Genomic DNA, 21486 nt, shown 5'->3' on the forward strand with positions numbered 1-21486 from the left:
GAGCGGAAGTTTTTCTTCTTCGTCGTTTTTATTTTAAAAACAGAAACACCGCCATCAGGAGGTTATCGCTGTAATAACATGAAAAATGTATACGAGTATGGCAGTATAAAATAAGAATTTAGATTGCATATTCATATTTACATATTCCTACTTACAAAAACATACATTAGGGATTTGTGTACTTTCTTTGGTTTAAGTTAACTTGATGTTTTCCACAAAAGGCAGCAATGTTATGAGATGGAATAATGTTTATTGGTATTTGTGAACAACTATTATGTGTAAGCAGTATTTACACATAAAATGTATAACCTGAGTCTTTTGGGTGCGACAATGTGAAACAATTATGTAGGCCAGACTGTGATCAGCCACAGCCATCAGTCTTTTAAGAGATGCAGCAGAGCCAATCTCCAGTGCCTTGTCTGGTCTCATATTTAATATTTCATACTGGCCTGCAAACATAAGGATGACTGACAAATGAATAATTTATACAGTTTTACCTCAGGATGACTGATTCACAGGAAAAAGATGTCCAAAAAGCTGAAGCAGCCAATTCGGCTGAAAAGGATCAAATTATCTTGTTTTCTTTCCAACATTTTTATTTTATTTTTGTTACAGTGAGACCAAATGTTTTTTTTTTTGTAATGAATTCTTATTGCTTTAATGAATCCATCTTAGCAATATTGTTTTTTTCAATTGTCAAGTAAAAAGCCATATTTGTTCAACACAAAGAAGAAAATGAGTCATGCCACAACCGTTTGCCTCGTCATTTTAATCAGAGATCATTTAGAGCAAGCGGGAAAATACAAGCACAAAAACACAATATGTCTGCACCTTCATGACAGCGTATGTAATCTGAAAATGCAAACATTTTGGAACCAGATGGATATAGCACCAGGGTGTCAGTGTGCATAGAAGCATGTCTAAGTACATCAACGCTAGCAGGCTCGAGAGGTTTGGACAAGAAGGGCTCATTCGCACGCACTCGCACACAGAAGCTAAAACTACGAGCAACACACCCGACCCTGCAGACACCTCGGCCCTACAGCCGATGGATCAGTGTTTACACTCAGAGAGGAAAGGCTGTGACCACAGGTTTATAAAAGCACTTACAGTAAAGATAGTGTTTATGTGTTGTTTTCTTTTTTACAGCAGCATTTTGAATAGCTGAACTTTCTTGTCCTGGCACATTCCCGGTCCTTCAACTCTTTCAGAAATCAACCCGTTCAAAGAAGAAATTAGTGATTATGTTGGTGGTTTTGCTTTTGAGGCCTAAGGCATGATTGTTTTCGTGTTTAGCACAGCTCAGAATGTCACAAGATGCTGAGGGCACACAAGCTACAGTATTCCACCAAAGGAGCAGCCAGTCAGTAAAACCATCCCGTCGGCGTCTCTACAACCACCTAAGGTATTATTGTTTTTTGACCAGAACCTAAATTGATTCATGCATCGTGTTCCAGGTCTGTGGAACGGCTTCCTTCGCGACCTAAGATGCGACTCAACTGAAGAGACGGTCGTGCATGCAGTTTGAAGCAGTTCCTTCAAGTCCACTCCAAGTTCATGAAAACAGATATTGTTCATAACACTTGAAATGACAACCAGGACCACACAGAGGAGGCACTGTCATAAGGTGAAGTGATGTCACGGGTTTAGGTTTGCGTTGTTTTTTTTTGCAAAAACTCTCTCAAAGAAAAAGCACAAGCAGGACGTGTTGCTAAATCATTTCCAACATCCACTCAGTCATAAACATGGACGCTCTTCCAGACACAGGATTTCATGTTTTTCCTTCTAACCAGATTAAGGCAAAAAAAAAAAAAGAATATAACAGATGTGCAAATAATGTGCGCTCTAATATCGTAAAGCAGTTACTGTATGTGCGCTTCCACTTTCAGCACACCCGATCCAGAGGTGTGATTTTTGATGAAAAGATTTCAATAAATAATAAGAGGGCGAGGTGACAACTCCAACACACACGCACCGTCACACACACATACGCTCAGGAACAGTACAATTTTCTTCTAAACACTCTATATCAGTGCCCAAAAGTGAACAGTAAATGACAGCTCAGCAGAAAAGCCAGGAAATGATGCGCCCAGGCCAGTAGGTAACCTGTGGTGGTGCACGTTAGAGAGAGAGAGAGAGAGAGAGAGAGAGAGAGAGAGAGAGAGAGAGAGAGAGAGAGAGAGAGAGAGAGAGAGAGATCTACTTTAAGTGTTTTGCTTCAGCCAGTCTATTGCTGATCTCCTTGCTCTTCTTTGTGATCACTCCTTCTGGTTTGGGTTCTGCGCTGACCAAAGATGGCTTCTTCTTAGCTGACTGGGAGCCGGAAATCTGCTTCTCTTTTGATTTTTTCCCCATTTTTCCTGCTGTCGTCGGTGTCTTTTTTGGTTTGGTGTGAGACGCCGGTTTATCCACCTGTGGACAATACAAAACATGAGAGACCCCCCAACCCATTCCCCACAGAACTATCAGTTAAAGTGGTTTAATGATTCTATTCTGTGAAGATTTGGATAAGAAGATCAATACCAGCATCATCCCCATGGTCTGCTAAATATAGAATATAAAGTTGGCGATTAACTTATATTGATATTCTCATCTAAATCTTAGCATCAAAACATTATACTTGATGACACATTTCTCTTAAATCATGGAAGCTCTGATGCTTTCCAGTGTAAACATGCACTTCACACCCTTTTACCCAGGTTACTTTATATAATGACACAAGGCAAATGAGTCCATGTGAGAAAAGGTGATCTTTCCTTTATGTGGTTAGTGGAATGAAGACAAAAGAAAAGAAAAAGCACAACCAGTGCCGTTCTTTTTCCATCTCGGTGGTCCGTGCAGTTTGGTAGAAAATCAACATAAAGGATTTTATTAGTATATCATGCCTCATACACTTTAAAGGCCATTATTGCATTCATTTATGATGATATTTAGGCTTAAACAGGCATGTGACCGAAGGATAGTCGACTTCCTGGTGTTCAATCTGTGAAAGGTTTTGCTGGTTTTTGGCAGCAATCTGGGCAGTTTACACAACCTTTCTTTGCTAAAGGTGCAAATTATTATGATGAGCAAAAGTATCATGAAAAAACTAGCATGAGTGTATGAACCTTTTCCCCCGGTTCTGTGGTACCTGAGAAATGAATATAGATCTTTAAAGTTGCTTCAAAAGTGTCTACTGTCTAAATCAGACATCAAGAGGAGAAAAGAAAACATTATCTGCAAAAGCTGTGACCAGAGGTGGACCGTAGCGTGTATCCCACAACAGTGCACGCACGGAAACACGCACGTAAGCAGCCAAATTCATCTGCAGACCTTTGGGTCCAATTACCGTAATTTCCGGACTATAAGCCGCTACTTTTTTCCTACACTTTAAACACTGCGGCTTATTCTACGGTGCGGCTTATTTATGTTTTTTTTCGTGGCGCACTATCACAACTATTGTGAATCATTTTTACTAACCTCATCAACGTGGAAAATACTAGAAGAAAAGCATAAGATGCGACTTTTAAGTTAAAAGCGATCACTCTGGCGGTTGAAGAAGGAAATCGGGCTGGCGCACGTAATCTTGGCATACATTATGGTAATCGATGGCGAAGGGGGGGGGGGCGCCCGCCTGAAGAACTGATCGAAAGCAAAAAGACGACAAAAGCTTTTAGCCGTAAACATCGCAGGTGGCCCGAGCATGAAAACGTTCTGGAAGACTGGGTCAACACACGGAGAGCAGGCGGCCGCGGTGTTTCCGCTGTATAAATCAGACGGAAGGCAAAAGCAATCGCCACCGCGATGAAAATAGAAGATTTTAGAGGTGGGCCATCGGGGGGGTTTTAGATTGTTCATTGTTTGAGTAAAAAAGCATAAACAACGTAATTTGGGTGTAGCTGATACAAACGTATATTTCAAGGTAGCTGCATTACAGACACCATTAGAAAAAAAAAGCATTTACCGGTAGAATATATTTGTTTATGTTGCTAAGCGGATTAAATTAAAAGAAAAGTTAAAAAATCCTGACATGATGAAAATTGGATTTAAGGTCTCTGTATAAACATACAAGTGAAAAGAGTGGCTGTTGTTTCTTACCTGTCTGTTGGTCACTCGTCAGTGAGTCGTCTCTTACGGTAATAAAAACACATACCGGTACTGAATGTTTTCGATCTAATTCTTCATATTACTACGTGGGATACCTGCGGTTTAAAATCCGGTGCGGCTTGTATAAGTACAAAATTGATTTTCTTTCTAAAATTAGATTATGTGGCTTTTAATCCGGTGCGCTCTATAGTCCAGAAATTACGGTATGTATGAATGATTCTATGATTCTATAAAAAGAGTGTGTGGTGCAGTTTGAGGAGTGGGTAGACGGTAAGGATGTGGTTGATATGATGGCTGCAGCCAGGTTGTTATGACTGGGGCGCGTGTGAGTGTGTGTGAGACTTTTCTTGGAATTCAATTGAGGGCAGCCTCCATGCCTTCTCGAGGAAACAGACAACACACCTGACTACAGTAGAGTAAGAACAGAGCTGCTCTCAATCTCTGAGACGTCCTACAAGAACGAGAGATGGGGGGGCACGTGAGCACACTATCATAGGCACATCACTGCTCCATTTTTTGTCTGAATTATCAATAACATGCACACAATCACAATGGAATCCAGTTCTAATCAAAGAAAAATGTGGGCACCGGTGCTTCACAGAGCGGCACCAACGTGGTGGACTACTGGGCCAACCGGACTTCCTCTCACCTTGGCGCCGGCCTTGCTGGGCTCGCTGTACAGGCTGCGTATCCTCCTGCGCTCCATCACCTTGTTGTCAGCGGGGTGCGCCTTCACCTGCTCTCCCTTGTAGGTTGCGCTGTAGCTGGTCTCCAGATTGGTCTCCTCCCCCGGGGGTTTGTACTGGGACGGAGCTTTGATAGGCTTCGTGGGTTTCACATCCTTGTAAGCCTTGAATTCAGTCCTATATTTTTTTGTAAACATGAAAATAACATGATGCACAGCTGACCTTGGGCACAGTCCTGAGCAATTGTGGCATTAGTATCACATTGTAAATCCAAATCAGTGAGTTTTTGACATAAGCGCATTAGGGCGACGCAATTCAATTTGGGTGAATAATGGTTTTACTGGGTTGCTAATTTAATTGGGTGGCCACGTAATGGAAATTAAAATGGAAAAATCAGTAATGATGCTCATCTTATCCTTGAAGATATCAGCAAATCTTGGGAAATCACATGAGCTTTTGAGGAACATATGGCCTGTCTCATTTACATTGTATTATTGGGCAGAGCAATGTTGCGTTCAGGGACTCTGATAGGCTGCAGTAGAGATGAGATGTTGTGTAACGGCTCAGCAGAGATTTCACATTAAAACACAGCTCCCTGTTTACCCAGATGTTATATGAGCTCACAGAAATACCTGTAGCTACTAGAAGTCGACATAACCTCCTTGAGCTGTCTGTTGAGAGCATCCGCCGCCGCTCTGCCTTTCCTCGTCTCCGCACACGCAGGCTCCGTCTTCTCTCCCACTTCTCTCTCTGCAGACTTTTCCCTCTTCGTCACCTCTTTTGACTCCTTTTCGTGAATCTTCTCCTCGATCTCGCTCTTCTCCACGCCGCTCTCGGCCTCGCTCGCCGCCTGCTCCAGTTTGGCGCTGCGTTCAGGGCCCTTGGAGGTGGAGCCGGGGCTGGCCTTGGGGATCCATGGGTGGTCGTTCTTCTTCGGTATAGGCCACGGCTTGTAGTCCTTCTGATATTGCGTTTCGGTGTTGAACGGGGCCGCCGAGCGCTGGTACTCCCGCCTGGGCTTGCAGCTCGGCTCGGGACGCACTCTCCACGCCTTGAAATCGTGGCGCATGACGGACAGGCCATCGTCGCCCGCTGCGGCACCCGTCGCGGGCGGCGCCTTACCTGCCTCCGGCTCGCCGCGATGAGGATGGGGCTGAGTTTCTATGGCAATGGCTCCGGCCCTGTTCTGCTTCGGCTGCGGGTGGTGGGGAAAATGCTGCACGTCGGCCACGTCGGAGTATTTGGTGAACACCAAAGGCACCGCGATGTCCGCCTTGTCCAGCTCGGTCCAGAAGCGGTTGATGCAGCAAGCACGCGTAATACACGGCCATGCCATGGCGAGCAGCAGGCAGACTGGGAGAGATGCGCTCAATAAAACACACAACTCGGGGATAAACGTCTACATTCAAGTCCTACTCACGACGCGAAGACTTGCACGGCCCCTCCCCGTGCACCCTCCTCAGCTTTGTCCTGGCAGGGTTTTTGCCTCCTTGTAGCTTAATGCAATTCACTGCCGAGTGTATCTCAGCAATCTTTGCATGTCACTAAGGAAGTGGAGCCCACGCAATGCCACAACCCTCCCCTCCCTCTGCAGGTTGTGTGCTCTTATTGGAAGTTAAACAGACTTTGGGGTGCGTTGCGCGGGACGCACATCGCTGCCTACTGCGTATCAAAGCGACCCCACCCACATGTGGGCTTGGGATGCTCCAGGGGTCTGCACTCTGAGTTTGCACGACCCCCCCCCCCCTCCCCCCAGAGCTAATCACCGTCTGGTCAGCCCCAGATGAGGAAGAAAATGAGAAGAGGGACATTAACTCCTGCGCTACCCAGTCAGGAAATGCAATAAAACTATTAGACAACAAAATGTGGTTCCATTTGGAGAAACGGGCCAGTGACGCTGCTGAAAACGGACATCTTTGCTCAGGCGGAGAGACTTCCTTGTGCATTATTTACAAGATTTTATTACTGTAAAAACTGTCCAGCCTAACCTAATTCAATCTAAAGGGTAATTATTCAGGGAATCAGCAGATCAGAACAACAAAAAACAAAACATCTAATTGAACTTTTAAGTGCACTCAAAAGAAACAAACCCAAACAATTTTAAAAAAGGCGTTTCCGTTCATCAATGAACATGTTAAACAGGTCAGGTGTCATCAAAATCAACTTCATAGAGCTTTCAGAAACATGACAGAAATATCTTTATGTTTTAAAAGATGGATTCTGCCTCTGTGGCAGTGATGGTGTTACAGCTCCCTCTTGTGGTTAACATCCCTCACAGCAAGCACTGGAGGCTTTAAAAACAGGACCAATTGCTCAAAAATAACAAATTTATCAGTGAATATACTATAAATTGAGTATTTAAAAAAAAAAAATCTGTCTCTATTAGACACTCCAAATTTCATTCTTCCTCATTGGTTGAAATACTGACAAAAATACATCACAACATAGTTAAATGGCATACGACAAAGAAAATTTGAGAAATTCGAAAATACAAAGCAGGAATTTAAACGCACCAGTATTGCTCTTATATCCAAGTCTTCAAAACACACAAATAGGTGGCAAAAGGAGGTGCATATCAGCATCATGATTTTGCTACACTGCATCATTGCATCACAACTTCTTCATCTGCTTCCTCAGGCTCTGCCTCTGCCTCAGCCTCGACTTCAGCTTCATCCTCTGGGTAGAGTCGGCAGTATTTATCTACCATCACATCCAAATCATGTTTGATATGAGTGTTGATGTTGAGCATCACGAGGCTTTTGTTCCTCTGATTAGCGGGCATGCTGTCCAGGTAAGCCTGCAGCCGGTTGCTGGCCAAGCTACTTTTGCTGTTCTCCAATTTTAACACCGGCAAGGTGGAGAGCACCTTCAGGAAGGCGTTGACATTGGGGAAGAACTTGACGTCTGGAAGCTGGAGCGTTTCGTGGATGGTGGTGGGCAGGCGGACGTCTTTGCTTCTGTGCTTCCATTTGATCCTCCAGCAGTGAAGCTCGGCCGGAAGCGTATCTGCATTGGGGAGGTCATTGCAGTAAACGTCCGCGTAGTTCTCCTCGGTGGTGTTGAACTTCATTTGTCCCATGACAGCCGGGACTAGCGACAGGCACTTGAGGGCTTTGAGGTTAGTCTCTGAGAACATGTCTTCAACCTCTTGTATGACGCCATGGATCACAGGGACAGTCACATATTCCTTGAAATACAGCTCTGCTTGGACTTCCCCCTCGTCCACAGCGCGCTGCTTGCGGATGAACAGCCTCGGGACCTTCACGGGGATCTCCATCACGTTGGCGATGCCGACAGCTTCCTCATACCAGAACTCGTGGTAAACGTCAATGTTGTCGTTGACCTCGTTAAGTGAATGCAGGACGGCGGTGATGCTGGTGGCGGCGAGGAACACGTCCAAGGTTTCGCCTTGCAGGTTTCGCCCGAAGGCTCTGGTGAAGGTGAGAACATTCTTCAAGATGACAACGGTGACAATAACCTCAAAATCCACCAAGATTTCTGCGATGGAATATGCTTCCGCCGTGACGGCGTTGGCAAACCTCCCCCCGTCGTTGTCACGGACGACGTCCATGCAAAGGACGAGCGGAGGCAACAAATCAAGCAGCAGGTCAAACGCGTTGTGCTGCTCGACCCAACCGGGGCCGCACGCTTGCCTCAGCGCATTGGCCTTTTCATCATTTTTATGGTAGTGAGCAAAGATGGCGTTCTCCAGCTCGTCTTGAGTAAACGGGGTGCGAAAGAAAGCCCCGATCCTCCTGAGCGTCACCATGACAATCTGGACATTGGGGAGAGGCAAATTGTTGGCCAGATGGATGTTCAGTGCCGTGTGCGAACAAGACATGTGTAGCGCGAGGGGATACTTCTCCATCAGTAACACTGCAACCGCTTTCATTTTGGTGGTGGAGGTGCCGGTGGCCTTGTGAGCCTGGCCGCGGCAGTCCTCCATGCTGAGGCCCCAACGCTCCGTCAGCTGGGCCTCCAGTCTGTCCACCAGCACAGATTCGTCGCCCTCGAATAGCAGGAAGTCCAAAAACTCCTCGCGGAGGACGTTATGCTGATTCACGAAGCGTAAAAACAGAGGCAGGTGCTTCTCCTTTGCAAACTCTACAAGGTCACCTGTGACCAAGGAGAAGAAGCGGCTTTCCCTCACCTCCATGAGCATCTCCTCCCTCACCGTGTTCTCAAAGATGTCCAGGAGCTGGCTCAGCTGCGTGGCGGAGACATATTCTCTGTTCACGGCCGCTGTGTCAAAACGCTTTCTCAAAGCTTCATCCCCGGCGTTCATGCGGTAGTTGATCAGGGCCTGGAAGTTGCTGGAGGTGATTTCAGATTCAGACACCTTGTTTGCCACCAACGGAATGCCCTGGTTAACGAACATCACCAAGATCTCGAAGAGGGACTTCAGGTATTCGCGAAAAGCCTTCTCCTCAGTGGACCACTGAGGTTCCTCCTCATTGGTACTTGCGTCTTCAGCCGCCGCGTCTTTCTTGGAATTGAGCTGTTCGATGGAAGATGCCACTGAGGGAGAGAGAACGGAATCAAAATGGACCACAAACACACAATATTTTGCCCAGAAGTCCGAGTATAAATGCTCGGTTGCTTACATCTCCTCTCCTTCATCTTTCTTATGTCTTCTTCTGTCTGAAATAAACATTAATTTGCAAAGTTTACTGGGGTGGTGGTGGTGATGAGGGATACAAAGAGAAGCTTGAGACTTGTTGAGTTTCATTCTTACAAGTTCTTTAATCCGCTTGCGATGCCTCGCATGGGGATTCTTTAGGTGGCTTGTCAGGTCAAAAATAGTGGGAATGGCTGTGTCTTTAAGTACAGTCCTGTAGGGACTCTGAAATACAACCAACACGAATAAGTTCGTTTGTTTTTGATTTTAAGGGGAATGAATCTGTGAACTACTTACCGTTTTGCACACCATAGCTGGGTCAAAGTGTTTAGCACATAAGCGATAGTGCTTGTTTAGCTGGTCTGATGTTTTCCCCTCCAGATCTGCCCGTCTGCAGTTCTCTACCCAAATCCGACATCTGCAGGACGCAGTTACAGACAATTGCAAAACATGCGCATCGCTGTAGAGATGTGTGGAATTTATGTATACGTTGTGTTGGACGAGGACAGATTATCTCTGCACGACTCACCTTTCCGGGTCCCTAGGAAACCTAAAGAATGCTAGATCTGATTGGGTGCTTTTCCGTGTGCAGTTCGGTGCCGCGCAAAAATTCGGCATGTTACACTCAAGGCGGCCTGAGCTAAAACCGCTTCCTTAACATCTGCTGGGGTTTTAAGTCGGGTTTAACGTTGGCGTTGGGTGATACGCACACTAAAATACCCGTTATATCACCTCACAGAGACTCCAAAGAGAGGGTCAATTATAAACAATCAAAATAACCCACAGAAGCTTCACGACAACATTAGCAGCAGCTCCGCGAAAACTCGTTGGTGGAAACGAGTCAGACAAGAACTGTTCTGATTGGGTGACGCTAAACTTTGAGATAACACGTGCGTATTATCTGAAACGTCATTGGTCGTTCTCGTCGCACTCTTCTTCTCCCGTTGTTCTGGCGCACTTCGAGCTCCTACTAGCACTACTGCCACCTACTGTTTATTTTTGTTGTAGGGTAAAACAATGACGCAATCGCTGTACTGAGCGGGAACACTGTGTACTGACGCTTAACCGTCATGTCAGAAGAACAAACTCAACTCTGGGAATAGGGTCAGAGATAACAATTATCACAATCTCTAATAACACACAAATTCTGACCTACTTACCATATTTTGATATGGTAAGTATTTTAATGGTCGCGTTTCCACGACGACTGGCTCGTTGGTCTAGGGGTATGATTCTCGCTTAGGGTGCGAGAGGTCCCGGGTTCAAATCCCGGACGAGCCCTCCTTTTCAGAGTTCAGGTTTTGTTTTCAAACATCGACGAAATATAATTTTTTTGGGGGATTTCTTTTTGGTAGCAAATCTACAAAGGCTACTAAAAACAATATTTTTTCACATTTATCAAAAGAACAGCTAATCCTTGACATTTGGTAAATTTGCTATAGTCATCGCAGTATACATGAAATCATTTCGAATAATTATTTGACGGAAGTAGGGGGGAAAAAAATGGGCTCGTCCGGGATTTGAACCCGGGACCTCTCGCACCCGAAGCGAGAATCATACCCCTAGACCAACGAGCCTGAACAGATCTGGGCGTTCGCATTTTCACATAAATTCCTACGCCAATGTCAACGGTTCTTGAAGTGGTTTTCAAATTACTATATTGTTGGATTAAAGGGACGGACGCACTGATAGAAAAAAAAAGGACACACAGAGCAGTTCAATTAACTTCTTTTTATATATCATACATAAGACTGTCTTAATATAATACAAAGGGCATTGTCATAAACACAGCAAAGTCTTGACTAGATCTTACAATCTGTGGATACATGGACTTATCCTTTCCCCCATGCTGTTCAATTCTATAGTGCATGTTGCATGTACAAAAAAAGTGAAAAAATGTGAAATGAAAAAAAAATAATAAAAAAAAATGAAAAAGAGAAAATTAAAATTAAATAGGATTTTAACTTTTGTTGGGTGTTCAGATATGTCAATAAGAATAGGTGTTTTGTATAACCCACAAACTCAACAGGCTTATGAAAGATGGAACCTTTTTTCCAACCATGTGCTTCTCATTTAACCAAAAAACTAAGGTTTGTGATGTACATGCACTTACAATATACCCTGTGAAAATTATTAAGGTTTGAAGATCTAGCTTTCCCTGTTTGTTTCAAACCCTACCTCATAGTGTTGTCCTGATGTAGTCAAGCACCTCTGCCAAAAGGCAAGGTTCTTCCACTAAGAAAACAGGAGTTCCTGCCCACTGAATGGTCACCAAATCGACAAACATAATCAACATACCAGCAGGAGCAAGGTAGTGAGTTCTATACTTCCTTTATTAAAAAAATATAAATATATACATAAATTCTATTTCAACTATTAAAAAGGGGCTGCATTTCATGACAACTGCTCTAAATAAGAGGTCAATCAGCATGATCTGAAGTAGGCGCACACGAGTCACTGCAGTCAATTTTTTTCAGTCTTTATTTTTGGAATGTTTAGTACCAGTATGCGTGCCGGCAATAAAACCACCGGCAATTTCTAAATGTCTCAAATTCAGTGGGGTATGAAAAATGATTGCAAATTTGCAATTAACCGTGACATCCAGATAAAACCCAATCTTGGTATAGGTAGCGTTACACATTGGTTCGTGGAAATACCAAGCGTGATCTCTTATGATGGTTTCCCCTTTAGAATGACAAGATCATGACCTGTAGCCTGCCCTTAATTTATGAGGTGACTGTGGGCAGGGTTGGTTGTTGTTGTTTTCTGTCTAATTTCAAAGCTGGTAAAATGAGCAACGGAAATAAAGAAAGCACTTCAAAATCCCTGATAATAAAAAAAAAAAAATGTGGCTGTTGAGTGTAATGTTTTGAGAACATGTATGTCTTCTGAGAAAGCATGTGATTGTGGGTTGATTGACACCCTTTCCCTTTGAGTAGGACAACAATCATGGGGGAACTGCCCTACCAAATCAGAAACACCATTCAACATAAACCAATTTGCCCTAATTATCCTTATCCTGCCAAGACAATGACAAAGTCTTGCTTCACAGCAGAAACTAGCCAGGTTGACCAAATGATGTATGAAAGGCAGCAAAACCCTTTGAAATAGTATGGGGGGAGGGGAGGGGCAAAAGAAAAACAACACAGAAATAGAACGCATTAGTCTCCTTTTTAAACCATCAGTTTCTATCTTGCTACTCCGGAGCCTGCAGAGTAACTACCAAATTTTCTAACATACCAAAGTTTTAAAAGACTCCCAAAATAATCTACCAATTAATATGGAAACAGTTTTGGTAAAACGTTGCAAACAAATCTGGCCAGAATACACGATAGCCAACGCTCTCCACAACGCTCTCCAGTTTTGCTAAAGTAATATATTGCAGCTGTTTGTATTGACGTTAAAATAAGATCTTGATAAACTTTGCGTCAACATGGTGAACTGCTACATTATTGGTTACAGACACCTATATGCTATAAAACAACTGCTTTGGTATAAAAACATATCCAAAGGGAAAATAAATTCTTGTAAAATTCACAGCATAATTTGAGGAGAAAAAAGGCAGTCACTTAAACTCTTTTTTTTTTTCTTCAGTTTCCATGTTTTGGATGGAGAGACTTGTGCAGGTGGTTTTGATGAGAAACTACATGCAAAAGGGGAAAATAACAAAAACATAAAAGGGTAGACTCTGGAATAGATAGTTCTTTCCACTGCAAAATCCTTAACCAGTGAAGATTTTCAAGGAAGTAATGTTTAGGAGGTTGTTGTGTACAATAAGACCCTGTTATGTGGGGCCCTGCTGAAGAAGAAATCTTTGTCGAGAAAGGCCTCAAATTACCATTCTTATTTACCTTTTCTAAGTTGTTTTAATTTCCTTAAAGAATTAAGGGCTGTCTAGAGAGAAAAATAGAGAAAAGCCATCTTAATTCAAATGATAATGTCCAGCTCCATCCCATTCCAAGTCCATGAGTCATAAGGCCAAAGGGTTATCTAGAACCAGCCACTGACTGTCTTCCTTTCACTGGGCTGGATCCTTATGTTTCCCATGCCCACTGCTGCTCTCATCTGTGCTGGGCCCGGTTGCAGCTTGCAGGAATACGGAACCTCTAGGCCTCAAGGGTGGTGCTTTATTCTCCTTCGACCCGGTTGTCGGTATCCACCTGCGGGGTCTCCTTTCCACCCGGCCAGCACATTCTATAGGGATTCCACTGCTATGTGCTCCCCTTAACAGAGTTACACAATACCGACCGACAACAAGAAATATCACCGCAAACACTTCCCCTCACTGTCAAGCTACAGGATTCACAAGCAGCTTTTACGAGAAATTTCACTTTAAAAAAAAAACAAAAAAAAAAAGGGCAAAAAAATAATTAAGAACCAGTGGAACAGTAATGTCAGGCAGTCCACGGTTTGAACCGAAAGAGGACGCCAAGCATTTCATCACCAACAGCTACCTGCGAAACAGCTTCAAACTTTGCTCTGAAATGCTCTTAAGAAGATTTTGTCACATAATACCATATGGTGATTACTTGGTGGTTACATGAAACTGGTGAAATGGTAAGATGGATGTCTCAATCTTACTATGGTTATTCTGCAGTATTATTTTGTGCCTAATGACTGCAAAAGAAAAACTGATGAAAATTACATATATACTTTTTAACAAAGGTTTTTCTCTGTAGTAGCGGTTCAGTGATATCTCCCTTCTGATGTGAGCAGCTTTTGTTCTCAACACACCTTGTAGTAAAAAACACCACCTTAAAAATGACGCACAGGGGGAACACACAGCCAAATGTCAGTGCAGTCACGAGCTGGCCATAGAACTCTGCTGCACACACACTCCAGTCATTGGAGACTCCTCCCGGTCCATGCCTTGCCTCATGCCCAGGTGACCTTCCGCTAGGTAGTGGGCAGGCCCCGTGTTCGTGCCCATGGCGAACGCAGGATGTGCTGCCATGCCAGTCTCCTGCCGTGGGTTCGAGAAGGCACCTAGCCCCATACTCAGCCCACCATTCTGACCAAAGTCAAGTGCTCCAGCAGGCAAATGGCGAAGCTGGTAGGCTTGGTTGCCATGGTTCCCAGTGGAAGAGGACGATGTAGAGGAAGAGGAGGCAGAGGAAGACAGGGAGGTCATGGACAGATGGCCATGAACGACCTCCATGGAGTCCTGTGTCGAGGAGCTGTGTGTCGGGGAGGTGTAATGGCGTGGGCGTGGCCGCGTCGCCATCATTTGCCCGTGGTGGTGATGAGTATGTGAGTGGGGATGCAGGGCCTTAGGGTGCTGAGGGGGCACGTGGAAAGTTGTCTCCTGGACCGGGTGGGTCTCTCCAGCGACAGGCTCTGGTCCAACGCCACCTCCCCACACCAGTGGGGGTGGGTAAGGCTGTCTTGTCTGTGAGTGTAAAAGCAAACACCCAATTTTCATCAATTAGAGCTTTCAGTGAAACACAATAAAGTCAAACTTCAGGAGATTATTGCATCTGACACATTATATTAAAAAAAAAAAAAGTGTGTTCCTGTTACTGACTTGGGGACAGAGGCTGTCACCATCAATGGCAGGCAGGGCCGTGCCAAAATGTCCTCCACTGTGCAAGTGGTGATGGGTCGGATCAGATCTTGCTCTGCCACTGGTACTTGTCCCAGATGAGCCTCCTAAAGAGTCACCAAAATGTAGCCTCGTTAACTTCACATGAAATACTCTCAAGGCATCAACGGGGTTACATCGTCTCAAAAAACAACTGTGAAAATGGCAAACCATTAAAATCATCTTAGTCTCTACAATTTGCTTTTTTTTCCCTCTATCACAGTTTACAGATGAATGAAAACCATAATATTCTTAAACAAAGAAGTATATGCAGCTGATGGTGGATGTCTCAACATACAACAGCTCAAAAATGTAGATGAAATGCAATAAAAAGTGGACTTTACCTGAACTTGAGGAGGTGCTAGAGGTGGTTCCTGATGACTGGGACTGCTCTAACGCGGGGCTCGTAGACACGCTACTGCTTGTATTGGTCCCCTCGTCCGCAGTCTTCTTGAAGAAGCTGTGCTGCAGGGCATAGTAGGGCTGGATGCGGCTTTTAGGGTCATAGTCCAACATCCGTAGGATCAGGTCCTTGAACTTCAAGTAGTCAGCAACAGCATGGCCAGACTCCCCAGCCCGCCGGCCACCTGGACCCCCTGTCTCCACACCCAAGATGGAGTGGAGCTTCCGTGAGGCTGGAGGCTTATACTGTAGAAAAGAATGTCATTTAGAACAAATCCACAACCATTTCAGCAATAATGGCAGTAAAAGGCTAAAAGCTCAGCTCACCCTTTTACCATCTTTGGTCTTCTTAACACTCCATGTACCATCCGAAAGCTTCTCAAAGAACTTCCTGGCTTTTGGGGCTAGGTCCATTATGTGATTAGGTGGGATACCAAGAACCTCGACTATTTTGTTCATCTGGTCCACCTTGGATAACAATTAGCGATCATATTACAACGTGCAACACGTGAAAGCACATTTTTTATAGCCAGCAAATACTGTAGAAACATCATTTCAGCTGGAGAATACTGCAACTCTAAGCAGAAATATACCTCATTGGCTCCACTGAAGAGAGGTTCTCCAGTGTGCATCTCTACCAAGATGCAACCCAGGGACCACATGTCAATGGCCAGGTCATAGGGCATTCCCAGCAGCACCTCAGGAGAACGGTAGAAGCGACTCTGGATATACTGGTATATCTACAAAAATCAAAACAATTCAATTAAATTTCCCCGCGCCTCTCAAGTCTGAATTAACTGTGCAGGATGGTAACATTCGGAAGAATGGAGCGCAGTGGGAAGCTTTTGTCGGTGTATTTTATTGTTGCTAAGAGAAAAGTGCTGATAAATACCCTTTGTCCCAGTTGGCAGGAGCTGCCAAAGTCCACTATTTTGATGGCACTCCTCTTAGGGTTACAGAGGAGGATGTTCTCGGGCTTCAGGTCACAGTGGATGATGCTGAGCTCAGGCGTGGCCAAGAAAAGCAGCGCTGTGCATAGCTGCTGGGCAAACTTCCGGGTGAGGTTGAGTGAGACGCCACGGAAGTTGGTATTTCGTAGAAGGTCGTACAGGTTATATGAAAGCATCTCGAACACGAGGCAGAGATGGTTACGGAACATGAAGTGTCTCTTTAGGTGAACTGCAGGAAAAAAAACAACATTGTGCGCCGGTGAGTCAAAGTCAGGAAAATGCTTTTAATTATTTAAATTCTGAAAGCTCCGAACCCAAGAGGTCATTACCGATGTAATATTTCATCTCGGTATCATGTTTGTTCATAAGCTCTAGGAGGCGCACTTCAATCTGGGCTTGGTTCAGGAAAGCCTTCTTGTTTTTGATGATCTTAATAGCAACCCATTCCTGCTCAGCACGGTCGTATGCTTTCACAACCTACAAAAGACAACAAAAGCAACTATTATCTGTCAGAATAAAAAGGAGAAGTGATAAAGGTTCAGTAAACGATGAGGAACAATTAACATCCCAATGGCGTGCGCGTGTTTAGGAATTAAATACCTGTCCAAATGATCCTTTTCCTATCAAGGAGTCGATCTCATAGCGGTCCATCCACTTCTCCCCATTCTTGACGATGTAATCATAGTTATCATCGTCGTACCCATCGTTAAAAACTTTCCTTTCTTTTTTGTGACTCGAGTCTTCACCCTGACCCTGTTGGTGGCGTCGCTTCTTTTTTGCATAATACACCTAAAAAATTTGAAAAGAACGGCAAGTCAAAGCCTCCTAGAGTGCACAGGTTTCACCATCTGAAGAAAGTAGAAATAAAAAAACTCACCTCATTGATGTGTTTGTATGTTTTGATAAGGTCAATGGAAAGCTTCCTCAGGGGAGCTGAAGTTGGGTCACGAAAGCACTGGGGCATGTGCCTCTGAAGTAGTGAAAGCAAACTCGCATTATAAGAGATAAAAAATGCACACGCGTTTAACCAAAAGCGCCGATAAATATCCCATTAAAAAAATAAAATAAAATTCTAAAGCACACTGAATATCTTTAATGCAATTAATGTTGCATCACTTTAAACGGGCAGACTGAAGGAACAGTTTATATGCAGCTACTCTGCCTGGAGACAGCAGCAAATGACAAGATGTTCCCATCACATTCGGTATCAGAACTTCTGTCTCGCTGCACATGCACACTGGGACAGGCTCGGGTTCGTGTACCTGATTGGCAGTGAGCTGTGGTGTCTGGTCGCTGTACGGTAAAACCGTAACAGATTGGTCAGTGCTTGGCTGGTGGCGGTCACTGTACTGCTGGTGCGTATGGGGCATTGGAGCAGCCATCTGAAGACCAGCAGTGTGTAAAGAAAAAGAGGGCGCAAGCCGGACGGACGAAGGTTTGCATGCTGAAGTCTCTCCTCCTGGAAGACATTAACACCGCTTTGAGTTGCACGTTACTCCAGTGCAAGACGACAAGTAAGACAACGGAGAAAGAGGGCAATAATCTTCGAGGACAGAAGCCGCGTTTCCTGCTCTGCACAGGGTGTTATTAAAAGGATAATATGCAGCGCTATAATATACAGGTATATGCATTCTTTGCAACAAAAAAAAATGTAGAAACAAATGTTATGCAAATGATGTAGTCGTGATATTAACGTGTATCCTCCACTGATCAAGCACATACTGACAAACTGTCATTTTAAGATCAAATCATAATCAAAGCCATTATGAAAACACGTGTGATATTAATAAACGCAGGCAGAAAAAAATGCATCAGAGAACAAGATCCACATAAATCCTAACGGCAATATATGTCAACCTTTGTGAAGAAAAAGGAGCCGAACGGCAGATCTAAGAGGGAAAAGGGGTGAAAAGAAAGCATCTCCACACAATACAGTGAATCATCCTTCATTTTAAGGCAGAAGGACTCAAAAAATGATCAAATAGCATGTTGAGCTATCAGCATCTCTCAGCAGACAACACAATTGACCAGCGCCACACAGTAACCACTATTCAGAATCCCAGCAACAGCACCTAATTAGCATAGCCTATCAGCACACAGATACGGCGTGATTTGGCAAGCCCATCAACGCACAGGCCAATCACAACGCAGTATGCAAATAGCCTACTTTTGTTGCCAGGGCAGAGCTGCTCCCATTTTCCAATGAGAAAACAAGAAATAAACAAGAAATAAAAAACTTTGGCACATTTAGACGCCGCTTTCAACACGACAGCGGTAAAAAATAAATAAATAAATTTGGAAAAAGAAAAAAAAGAAAAAAAAATAGCTGCACAGCCCAAAACCTGCACTCTATGTGAGAGCGTTAGAGAGCCGAGCAGCTTTGGAAAGGGAAAAATACACCAATACTGAGAGAAAGAGGACGACCAACACCAGTTTATAGCCCAGATATATACATATACACACACACACACACATATACTCGTGTATATTTGTATAGGTATATATATATATATATAAATATATACATTGCCCCCTTTTAAAAACAGAGCAGCAGAGAATCAAAGCTTAATATGTAGCAGCTAACCTGGATGCATCATCATCTGTAAAATTTCATATCATCCTGGGAGGAGAGTCCAGCAGCAAACCACAACCCACTAAAAGAATAAAAACACATGATTATCACGGTTGCATCTGTGCTGGGGAGCAAACTTTAGGTTTTTAGAGAAGTTCAGGGGAGTCCAAACAGAGGCTGGAACCTGAAGAATGCTGAGGTTCACACGAACCTGGGGGGGGGGGGGGGGGGTAAAAGACTAAGGGGACGTCTTGGAGAACTTCTTGTGGATCCACAGTTAAAGAGGCCCAATATAAAGGTTGATGAGAATGTATCTTCATTCTGACTGAAGGGAGCCGATTTAAACGGATCTCCTCTCAGCATGTGCAGATAACCCAGCAGATGGAAATATTCTAACGAGGTACCTGCAGAATTATGGGAACTTGACAAAGTTTCATATGAAATACATAAATGTCTATTTACTCTGCCATACCGAGATGCTGATTTTACACGCTGGGGATGGGGGGGGGGACCCCAACTAAATCTTTAAATGGGCCGTGTATTTCAACAGAAGAGGATTTTGCAGACGCACTTGTAGCTCTTTTAAACCTTTGATTCTTCTCTATTTTCAGTACTGAGATATGAACAGTTCCTTTTCTGGCTCAGCTCGTCGGCATCGACGGGCCTATTTAGGTGTAAATAGAACGACAGCTAGCTTGCTATTAGTAGCCGGATCATCTCATAAGTGATAGCTAAAGACCTCCGTGGCGAGCCCATGTCTCATCTCCTCACGCCCAACACTTAAATCCAGTCCAAAGCGGAACAAAATACAGCCCAACCAAAACAATTAAAAGCCGACGAATCGTGGATAAAGACGGTGCCCGATCAGCCGTACTCACAGACGATGGGGTAGATCTCGTCATGGTTGAAATCTAGAAAGCATATTCAATGTTAATTTGCGTCCACTCGGACTACATGGCGATCTTCTATGTCTCGATTTTTCCCCGTAGAAATGACAATTGTGTCCAGCCTCGCGTTACTGTTAGCAGTGTAACTAGCTAACGCTGCCGTCGCTGTCGTTATCCTGAAAACTGCGGGACAAGCAAGCCTATCTCACCGATCCAGCGTTAACGTTAGCTAGTGACGCTGTGTTCAGCCAGCGGGTTGTAGGGCCCATTCAGCTGTTTCGTCAACAAGTCAGCGTTAACCATTAGCTAGGTTAGCCGAATTAGCTCCCCTGCCATAGCCAGGTTAGCTGTGTGCGCTTCCGTACTGAAATGTAAACCACAAGATGTGAAGATTAACGCCGAGAGAGCTTTGGTAGGAAACCAAGCGGACAGATTAGCTAACGGGGCAACATTGGTTGTAATCATACAATGACAGTGTATAATGTTGCAGGGTTAACGTTAGCTGTGACACTAACACCGAGCCAGCATGAGTCGCCGTCCAAGCACACACACGATCCTTCAGAGCCTCTACCCCACAACCTGGAAACCAGTCCGCTCCAAAGTTAAAATTAGTCTGCTGACCTATGACTGCAAGCAAATATTCCTTGGCTTCGCTCGGGTCAACATCCAACGTCAACCCAGCTCACCGCCATACCATAACGTTATGCTACCGTTCTCAAATCCACTGTCGCGTCCACCATTACCATTCAACTTATATTTCATACACATATGTGAAAACGTTAACAGACCACGTTAACCTTGTGGTATTAAAAATAACGCCCGGTTAGAATATTTTGCAGTTGCTTACCTCTGATGGCACGATCTTCATTTAAAGTCCAATAACCTGTATGATGAGGAAACTTATCCAGCTTGAGATTCTCCCCTCCCTACACGGTTAGCGAGCAATGTTAACGTTAAATCCGATCCCCGTCCTCTGATCGGCACACTAAAAGAATTCGCCGGAAGAATTTAATATGCGACTCATCTCCCAAGCTGTAACGAACAACATCGGCAATCGAAGCAACTTTAAATATCGTTACCGTCAGCTGATAAAAGCAACATGCTAACGTTAACTAGCACGCATAACTTACTAGCTAACCTTAGCGAAACTGGCTAGCTAGTTGACAAAATGAACGCAGCTAACATTTGCTATCAGCCCTGGTTAGGTGTAGAGCCTGGCTAGCCTCAAGCTAACAATTCTAGCCACCGCTAAATAAACGTTATGCCAAATTCAGATTTTACGTTGTCTTTGCAAATCTCTCGTCAGTCTCTTCGACAAAAATGACCACAGAAGTAGAGGCAGACTGTTTCAGTCACGAAAACGAAACCGTGTCCTCTGGTAATTTAGGTTAGGAATTTTGTGTCAATTTTCACAAAATGGCGCGCGGTCCAAACCTGCGCAGTGAACCGGCCCGGTGGACCAGAGACACGGACAACCGAGTTAGTGCGGCGCCGCCTAGAAATTTCAACTACGTTAAAACGACGGCCTTTCGGTCTCCTTAATCCGTTCTTCCAGACGCACTTCGATATCCCAAAACGCCAAATAAACGTCCATTGACAGCATTATTCCGGCGGGAAGGGAGAACATTTGAAAAGACTGAGCTCGGGGAAAAAAAACCCGACTGACAAAATGGCGATGCTCTAGCTTGTTGCCATGGCAACTGT

General features: G+C 44.3%; 3 protein-coding genes and 2 non-coding genes across 9 annotated transcripts; 1 reads left to right on the top strand and 4 right to left on the bottom strand.

Moving 5' to 3' along the window:
* Window positions 1-754: 754 nt before the first annotated feature.
* Window positions 755-6440, bottom strand: map6b (microtubule-associated protein 6b). Of its 3 annotated transcripts, none has more exons than XM_029843706.1 (4): window positions 6193-6440; window positions 5405-6125; window positions 4736-4949; window positions 755-2412 (listed from the first exon to the last, which is right to left on the bottom strand). In XM_029843706.1, exons 2-4 carry the CDS (start codon window positions 6106-6108, stop codon window positions 2200-2202), a joined length of 1131 nt encoding a protein of 376 aa, XP_029699566.1. In that variant the 5' UTR covers window positions 6109-6125; window positions 6193-6440; the 3' UTR covers window positions 755-2199. The 3 variants fall into 3 exon arrangements, with proteins under 3 accessions (XP_029699566.1, XP_003968556.1, XP_011606804.1); XM_011608502.2 differs by adding an exon at window positions 4489-4537 and having other exon boundaries at window positions 2351-2412; window positions 5405-6438; XM_003968507.3 differs by having other exon boundaries at window positions 5405-6438.
* A 273-nt stretch (window positions 6441-6713) lies between these two features.
* Window positions 6714-10243, bottom strand: thap12b (THAP domain containing 12b). The gene is made up of 5 exons (XM_003968506.3): window positions 9920-10243; window positions 9688-9808; window positions 9508-9615; window positions 9377-9413; window positions 6714-9290 (listed from the first exon to the last, which is right to left on the bottom strand). The coding sequence occupies exons 1-5, from the start codon at window positions 10006-10008 to the stop codon at window positions 7375-7377; spliced, it is 2271 nt and encodes a 756-aa protein (XP_003968555.1). The 5' UTR covers window positions 10009-10243; the 3' UTR covers window positions 6714-7374.
* Window positions 10244-10599: 356 nt separating this feature from the next.
* Window positions 10600-10671, top strand: trnap-agg (transfer RNA proline (anticodon AGG)). Its single transcript has one exon. It is a non-coding gene; the product is annotated as a tRNA-Pro (tRNA).
* Window positions 10672-10895: 224 nt separating this feature from the next.
* trnap-cgg (transfer RNA proline (anticodon CGG)) lies at window positions 10896-10967 on the bottom strand. The gene has a single exon. It is a non-coding gene; the product is annotated as a tRNA-Pro (tRNA).
* A 139-nt stretch (window positions 10968-11106) lies between these two features.
* dyrk1ab (dual-specificity tyrosine-(Y)-phosphorylation regulated kinase 1A, b) lies at window positions 11107-21486 on the bottom strand. 3 transcript variants are annotated; one of them, XM_011608498.2, is made up of 12 exons: window positions 20630-21486; window positions 18908-18977; window positions 17586-17782; window positions 17201-17293; window positions 16924-17112; window positions 16653-16800; window positions 16266-16552; window positions 15967-16113; window positions 15701-15841; window positions 15316-15619; window positions 14915-15039; window positions 11107-14779 (listed from the first exon to the last, which is right to left on the bottom strand). In XM_011608498.2, the coding sequence occupies exons 2-12, from the start codon at window positions 18921-18923 to the stop codon at window positions 14192-14194; spliced, it is 2235 nt and encodes a 744-aa protein (XP_011606800.1). In that variant the 5' UTR covers window positions 18924-18977; window positions 20630-21486; the 3' UTR covers window positions 11107-14191. The 3 variants fall into 3 exon arrangements, with proteins under 3 accessions (XP_011606800.1, XP_011606801.1, XP_011606802.1); XM_011608499.2 differs by lacking the exon at window positions 20630-21486 and adding an exon at window positions 19774-20623; XM_011608500.2 differs by lacking the exon at window positions 18908-18977.

Source organism: Takifugu rubripes, chromosome 11 (genome assembly GCF_901000725.2).
Source record: "Takifugu rubripes chromosome 11, fTakRub1.2, whole genome shotgun sequence".
Classification (NCBI taxonomy): domain Eukaryota; kingdom Metazoa; phylum Chordata; class Actinopteri; order Tetraodontiformes; family Tetraodontidae; genus Takifugu; species Takifugu rubripes.